This window comes from Acanthisitta chloris, unplaced genomic scaffold (assembly GCF_000695815.1).
Source record: "Acanthisitta chloris isolate BGI_N310 unplaced genomic scaffold, ASM69581v1 scaffold9898, whole genome shotgun sequence".
Taxonomy (NCBI): domain Eukaryota; kingdom Metazoa; phylum Chordata; class Aves; order Passeriformes; family Acanthisittidae; genus Acanthisitta; species Acanthisitta chloris.
The window spans coordinates 11,480-19,485 of NW_008688665.1; the positions used below are offsets into that span (position 1 = coordinate 11,480).

The window sequence follows — 8,006 nt, forward strand, 5'->3', positions numbered from 1 at the left end:
ACGTGATGACTTCCCTGCACAGCTCGCAAACATCCCCTCAGCTCTCTGCACAATCCTGGGTGCCTTCTGGGGATCCCCCAGCACCCAGTTCCACCCAGCAGCTTAGTGGGAAGGGCAGTGCTCCCACCTTGCCCTCGGCAGCAGATGAGGCCATTCTGCGCAGACGCTCCTGCTCGCCCGTGTCTGTGGCATACTGGGCCAGCTCGTACAGGACGTTGGTGCGGGGAGGGTTGGTGATGTCCAGGTAGTATGTCAGGGCTGTTCGGTAGGATGTGGGGCAGGGGAAGGGATGTTTCTTGTTGGATTCCTCTGGAGAAGAGGGAGAGAAAGAAGAATTGAAAATCAGCAACCACATGCTGTTACGTTCAAGATTTCATGCCAGGGGAAAGAAAAATTGAAGATCAGCAATCACACGCTGTTACGTTCAAGATTTCATGCCAGGAGCTACACATGGTGTGTGGGAGCTGGAGACAGAGCAGAGCAGTGGGGTTTAGGGAGGAGAGAGCAGCCCTAGGGCAGTTCAGTCTGTGGGCTGAAGCCCCAGTCCCACACTGGAACATCCCCCTCTCCAAGCAGCTCCATTTCCCAGTTGTTCAGTCTGTGGGCCAAAGCCCCAGTCCCACACTGGAACATCTCCCTCTCCAAGCAGCTCCATTTCCCAGTAGTCCATCCTGTGTTTCACAGATGCTGCTTGAGAGTTTAGCAGCAAAAAAACATACCTTGTGCTCCCCAGCAGAGCTGTCCATGCACAGAGGCACTCAGCAAACCCCCAGACCGAGCAGGGGGGCACCTCTCCACAACTAATTTGGCCTCACACACACCTCATTCAGATCTGGTCTCTAAAGTGTCCTTAAGCTCCTTCAGCCACACACAGCTGTGCTCAGAGTCCCCTTGGGAAAGGTCAGCATCAGCAGTCAAGGCTGGAGCTGTTCAGTTCAGCAAATTGAGAGGTCCATAAGGGACAGGAGTGACAGTGTGAGGCTGCACAACATAGGACACTGCACGGGGAACCACAGGCTCCAGCAGTGTGTTAAAGCTATTTCCTCTCTTGAAACCAGAACCTCTCAGCACATCTGATGCCTCAGGTCTGGCTGTGCTGCTTCAGGAGTGAGATGGACAGCAGCTGTCATCTCCCTCCTGCCAGAGGCCAGCTCTGCTGGGAATGCTGCCCAGGAAGAGCTCTTTGTATCTGCACAAGTGCTCCCTCCTGGCAGCTCAGTTCCCAAGCCTGTGCCTCCTCCCAGGACTGAATAAGAACATCTCACACACTAAGGGCCCTGTGGAGCTCCAAGGCTGCTGCGGCTGAGGGATGCTCTGGTGAGCTGATGCTCTGTAATTAGGAGTGTGCTGTTACATAATTTGTTGTTGAATGGGCACACTAAGCACATTTCACAACTGACCCAGTTCAGCTGCTCTCAGCACGCAGGCTCTGTGCCACTGCTAAAATGGCACAGCTTTGGAATGGCCGTGGGACATCTGTTTGCCTGCAGGTGTCCCACGGGACCTGAAGGTGATCTGGCTCCTGCTCTGGTGGGAAGGAGAGAGGCTACAGCTGAAGGAGAACTGATAACCCTCAGGAGTTATCCATACTCACCATCCAAATTGTTTAGGGACATGATGGTGTCCAAGTCTGTGCCCAGGATCTCACCGATCTGGTTCACCAGAGAGGAGTCGTTGGCTGGGTACACTGCCACGTGGTCCCCGGACTCATACCTGGCATGAGCAGGAGTACAGCAAATGGAACACCAGCACCACTTCTTGCCTCTCCTGTGCCCAAGCTGCTCAGCCAGAAGACAAGTGAGCAGGGCAACACTGAGACCTGAGCTGCTGCACAGTGCCTGCACTATCAGGGATTCACAGAGTCAGCAGTAATAGGTGAAAGGACCACTGTGGGATATTGGTTTTAAGAACTAGGGTTTTTACAAGGGACCTCCAAGATAACAGCAGTTTTGCCAGAGACTTTGACGAGGCCAAAGTTCCAGCAAGGACAGGACAACTCCCTGACAGGCATGGAGCAAAGCTGCTCAAACCCTCCGCAGTACTTGGTTACTTTAACCCCCCTGAATTCATGACTTCTTAACAATTAAAGGAATTTAAGCCAGTGAGAGGGTTTTTAAGAACTGGGCTTTATTCCCCTGTGCTTGGACACCTAAGCCAGGCAAACCCAGGAGTGAGCCATCCTCACTTCCCTCCCTCACAGCTCATCTGCCCTCTCATTTTTTGAATGACTCCTAGAGAATTCTTGCAACTGGGACTGCTTAGGCAGAGCAAGTATGTGGGATGGGAGGGACCCAAAGCAGCCAGTGCAAGAGTTGGGAGAAAGTCCTGACATGGGGTACCTGGTTCAGCCAGTGCAAGAGCTGTGAGAAAGTCCTGACATGGGGTACCTGGTACAGAATCCCAGAGAGACAGTGTTAGGTAACTATGAGAACAAGGTCCCCTTCTGAAGTGCTAGATGAGGCCAGTGCCACATCCTTGTTCTTTGCTCCTGATGCAGACTGCTCCTGTCAAAATAGAGGAGCAGCATAACACAGGAAATTACCTGATTTTGGAATTGGAGATATCCAGCTCCAGGTGCATCAGGTGTCGCTCTCCACCCTCATTCAGCTTGCGGTTCTCCGTAACCTGGGCCAGGAAGGGGTTCTTGGCATCAAATGGTCTGGAAGGAAAGACAAGACCCCTCTGGGTTACTCTCTTGCAGGTTCACTGTGCCACCTGCCATGTTCTTCTGCCTGCAGAGCAGACTCCTGTGATCAGATTCATGTTCCAAAACACAATACACCACAGCATAAACTGAATTGTGGTCCTGCTGCTACCCACACACTCTTTTCCTTCTAAGTACAGCCCAGCAGTCAACAGCTTCTGTCCCTTTAAGAACACATGATACAGAAGTGGACCAGAGGGACTGTCACATCTCAAAGAAATCCTTCAGGCTGGAATTATACAGCTCATGTCCATACAGCAATACTGCAGGCAGCCATCATGCATGGGCCACCCCAGGCAAGGAAAGGCTCAAAACAGATGCTGTGGATGTACCAGCCAAACAGCACATGTGACCACAGCCATTTCCTCACCACTAATGATTCACTACCTGGGGAATCTCAGGGTTCCAATGGAGATCTAAGCCCATTCCTCTTGGCACAAGACCAGCTGCATTGCAGAAATGACACTGCCTGCACGACAACTTCCTTCCACAGACAGCTGCCTTCAAACAACAGCTGTTGAAACATCAGCTAATGTTGTCTGAAACATCAAGGATCCATCAGATGACACCTGCCCCACGTACACCCAGCCCAGGGGGCTTTGGCACTTACGGCTTCTGGTTCTCATAGCTCTTGAGTCGGCCCATCTCACCCGTGTACACTTTGTTCATGTTCACATCTGTGTGCACCACCAGCTCATACTGGCGAATGCTGGACAAGGAAAAGGGAGAGAAAAGAGAAAAGAGTCAAACTGGAAACCACAAGGTAGAGTTGGAACCATCAACTGCTTTGCTGGATTTGCTTCAGCTCAAAAACAAATGCAATTTCACCAGAGGTGGCCAGTTGCCCTGGCACTCAAAAGAACCTGCTCCCATACCCACCTGGACTCTTCTCCTGTAGCCTCCACCCCTAAGTGCTCGCACACTGCTGGCCAGAACTGCTCTCTCCAGGTGATGAAGTCTTCTTCCAGGCTAGCCAGGACAAAAGAAAGAGTCAATAACCCAGCTCCAGTTGGGAGCAAAGGGGCATTCCCAAAGGAGCTATCTGAGAACCCTATGGACTTCCTCCCTTCACCAAGGAAAAAGGCATTTGTCTTCAACCCAGGCAACTTTGGTACCTGCACATGCACCCACAGATCCCTAGGAAAGCATCTTCAGAGACCTAATGGGGTCAACTCCCACAAAAGCTTTGGTACCTGCACATGTGCCCACAGATCCCCAGGAAAGCATCTTCAGAGACCTAATGTGGTCAATTCCCACAAAAAACCCTGTGGAGTTTATTTCTGTCTTGGCAGTAGAGCAAATTTCCTGACAAGGTCCCTTCCAAGATGCTTTAGCCAGCTCTGATCAGCCTCTCAATCCAAAGTACTCACTTGCCATCGTCATCTCCCAGCCCAAGTTCAAAGATGCGCTGGGCTCCAAGTTCCTCCAGTCTCTTGTCCACATACTTTCCCATGGCATTGAAGTGCTCATAAGTCTTGTTCCCCAGCCCAAAGACCTGGAAGGGAATGCTGATGAGCATGGAGAAACAGGGTCTGGACTTTTCCCATCCAGTTGACATCCCTTGGCCAGTACCACCCAGCAAAGGATGTTGAAGAAAGGCAGTGAGACCTCTCCCAGCTCCCCATCAGCTCTTTGTAGGCCTTGAGTGAGAATCTGCCACTGGAGAATGTCTGGTCAGGAGGCACTAGCACCTGCCCTGAGCCTGGCCTCAGGCACAGCAAGAGGATGCACATACAAGAGCTCCTGCACCATCTCCTCAAGGGACCAGGAAGAGCCTGGACTGCCTGGAGACCAACTGCTGGCATTTGCCTCCCACAAACCACTCCGTAAATGTTTGCTCACTGCTTCACACAGAGCAGCTTCACATCTCCAGCAGCGAATCTTAATCTCATTTGCAATTATTATGCTGCCTAAGGAATTTGGCCAGGGTTTAGGTGAGGTGGCTGTATCTCAGCCAGTTATTCAGCTCGACACAGGAAGAAAGCTATACACTCCTCCAGGTGATTTAATTTTTGGGAGAAGATCTGGCCCCAGGGTGCTCAATTAGCTTCGGAACAACAGCAGCAGCCTGTAACTCATTTACAGATTTTGTATTCAATGCCTGCAGGGCTGTTTGTACCAGCAAACCCTCATGAATCAGGGAGTGGAGAGAGTACTCAAACATCTGCATTTAAAGCCCTCAGATGTATGTTTGCAAGTATCTACAAAGCCTGCGGAGGAAGACAATAGGGACTGCATCTGAGACAGGTGTACAAGGCACAGACATGTTATGCCCTTCCCCAAAGCCATGTGCAGGCACAGTGAAGGGCTCTTGGTTTTCCTGCCCACGTGGACACAAACTGGAATTGAGGGACTTACTGCAAACCGCAGACCTGACAGGTCGGCGTCAGCCTCCTGCAGCCAGTCGTAGAAATCCTGGGCATTGTCCGTGGGATCTCCCTCACCATACGTGGCCATGCAGAACACAGCTAAGGACTTGTCAATCTCAGAGAGGCGACTCAGGTCCGACTGCAACCCAAGGAAAAGAATCAATCCTCAAGGATCCCACAGTGTGGTTACTGGGCAAGCCCATTCCTAGCTGTAGCTACCTAGAGTGTTCCTAGAGTGTAGCTACCTCTGGTGTAAACAGCACCACACGATGTCAAACAGCTGATTAGAAAAAATGTTGGGAAAGGCCAAACTCATCCAGAATGGCAGGGGAAATTAAGCTAACCACCCTTACAGGACTGCAAGTCAATACTTCTATCCCACCAGGAAAGCGACGGGATTTTCCATACAAGGCTTTAAGGGACCAGGAGAACGCTGAATGGCAAGGCCCAAGCCCATCTCTGCATCTCTCAGGCTGATCTTTTCTCCCCTAAATGACACTACTAAAAGGCCAACTGTCCTTTGGTCAGGGTCGTTCTTGGGTTTTTTAGGGTACACTAAAAGGATGTTACTATCTGGAGGCTGTTCATGGCTAAATTACCAGGTCATACTCCTCTGGATCCGCTGCCATGCCCCGGAGGCCATAGCGATGAGCATCTTTGGAGAGCCGATTGGCAAATTCCTCTGCTGTGCCCGTCTGGGAACCGTAGAAAACCACTATGTTTCGCCCCTGGAGTGAAAAGAAATCCCTGTTAAATGGTGATTACTCATTTGGCAAATGCATGGATGAAGCACAGATAAAGGAAATGCTTGGGATCAGGAGTCCTGGACTGCAACCTAAAGGCAACCAGCAGTCTGTGCTCATATGGGATTCCACACCAGGTTTGTGGCAGAAAACTCAAGGCTTATTTGTTAATGACAGCATGACTCTTGTCACTCTCAGAGGGGAGACTCAGGTCACACTAAAACCCAAAACAAAGGAAAACTCTGAAGATTTATTCTCAACTTCAAAGCTGCAGCGTGGCTTCTGGAAATAGGGAACTCCCTGGATGAGAACACAGACTTGACAAAGCTTTGGGAAGCACCAGAGTTCCTACTCTGCTGCCAGCCAGCTGCTTTTAAGTAAAATGGAAAATATATCCAGCCCTTGCTTCTTCCTCTGCTTCCTCTTGTGTCCAGTCCAGTGGAGTTAAAAGCTGTCAGTTCTGTGTACAACAATTCCCATTCCACAGTGAGCCCGTTTGGGAAGCAACCACACAGATAAACAACTGCCAGCCAATGACTTTAAAGTCTCTGCCATTTCCCTCTTGACTTTGATCTCATATTACACTATTATTTTTCATCAAATTTTCACTTTAATTTTTTCTCTAAGGACAACTCTCAGGCACAGACTGAAAGAACTATTCCCAGCTGCCCACACAGCCTTCCTCTGGATGCTCTGCAGCAGGCACGTGTCTACCCAAATCAGCCCCTCCTGCTGACAGTCTCCAGAGGAAACTGGGAAGGACATGAGCTCTCCCACCTTCCCAGCACCCCCTGTAGCAACTTACCGTCTTCTTCATCTTCTCGATGAAGCTGCTGTCCCTCACTGGAGCTACTCTGAAAAACAAGAGGAATCTCCTGTCAGACAATCATGTTTATTCTTTGAGGACAGGAATAAGCAAGTAGGGAAAAAGTGGCCTCTTGATCACAGGAAGGCTGTCCAAAGGGTGTGAGTCCCCTAGGACCACCCTTATTCACCCTGTCCCTGGGATGCCCATCACTCACCCACAGAGCTTCCATACACAGCCATGGAGCATGGACAGAGCAGAAGGGAAGAGCTGAGCCCCTGCATCAACTCCATCAATAAATCCTCAGAGACAAAGCACAGGCACTCAGCCCTGCCTCTCAGGAAACCTTTATCAACTGCTCTGAGAGGTGTCACAGCTGAGGTTACAAGGACCCCACAAGAGCAGGTCTCCAGATAAATCTCAGGAGCTGAGCCACAGCATGAGAGGGGAATGGAGAGTTCCCTGACTCCCACACCACCATGGGCAGGTAGGACCAGCCCGGAGCCATGCTGCCCAGGGCAGGTTCCCCAAGTCTGAAGTCAAACAGGACTACAAACCAGCTGTTTCAACCTCAAAACAGCAAGCCAGACAAGAGTCCCAGAGCTGGAGAGCCCCATGGAGCAGACACACGCAACCAGTCAGACCCACAGAGCCTCCAGCAAGGCAACCACTACCTGCTGAGGTCCTGCGGAGATCATTCCCATGCTATGGGATTTCCACTCCCAGCATGGATCTCTGGCACAGAGCTTTTGCATTATTGCATGGAGGTGGCCTTCCTTAGCTTGGAAGGGGTGACAAACCACAGCAGAGACAGAAACATTGAGGCAAGGATTCACACAGCTATTGCTGCCCCTGTTAGGGAGGGAGCCAGAAGAGCTTCACTATCCTAAGCACACCCATGGGTTTTCAGTGTCACAGGGTGAAAACAACTCAGTCCTGGGGACCCTGGGAGCCTCAAAAGCAGAGGTGGCTCTAGCTAGAGACAGATTAGGTGCTGGGGGCTTTTCATGGCAGGCAAGGGGAACAGGAGCTCACTTGCTATCCTCTCTGCTAGAGCTTTGGTAGCAAGAAAGAGGAACGTGGGACCCATTCCTACTTCACAATGGAAGAATGCAAGGCTGGGTCTGCTGTGGGAAGAGAGAAGCCTCCAGGCAAAAAAAAAAAAATGGTTTTGGCTCCAGCCCATGTGAGAATGTGAAGAGCTCACTAACAGTTTCCTAACCTCTGCAGCCCAGAGGGAGGGATCTCTGCAGATGTGCCGAGGCATTTGCGGAGAGCAGTAGGGTGGAGGACATCCAGTGAAATATGCCTTCTTCAAGCACTCCTTTCTACCCAAGGGTATCAAGGAGCTCCACAGCAGGGCCTGACAGCTCCAAGCACCAACA

General features: G+C 50.9%; 1 protein-coding gene across 1 annotated transcript in view; it reads right to left on the reverse strand.

Moving 5' to 3' along the window:
* The window catches only part of POR (P450 (cytochrome) oxidoreductase), a 15,572-nt gene that overhangs the window by 2,408 nt on the left and 5,158 nt on the right, over positions 1-8,006 (reverse strand). Inside the window, exons 2-10 of the mRNA XM_009081117.1 lie at positions 6,622-6,670; positions 5,673-5,801; positions 5,063-5,212; positions 4,075-4,199; positions 3,584-3,673; positions 3,315-3,413; positions 2,543-2,659; positions 1,595-1,713; positions 128-309 (exon numbers count right to left, since the gene is read on the reverse strand). Coding sequence (XP_009079365.1) covers positions 128-309; positions 1,595-1,713; positions 2,543-2,659; positions 3,315-3,413; positions 3,584-3,673; positions 4,075-4,199; positions 5,063-5,212; positions 5,673-5,801; positions 6,622-6,670 — 1,060 coding nt within the window. The remainder of the gene's footprint in view (positions 1-127; positions 310-1,594; positions 1,714-2,542; positions 2,660-3,314; positions 3,414-3,583; positions 3,674-4,074; positions 4,200-5,062; positions 5,213-5,672; positions 5,802-6,621; positions 6,671-8,006) is intronic.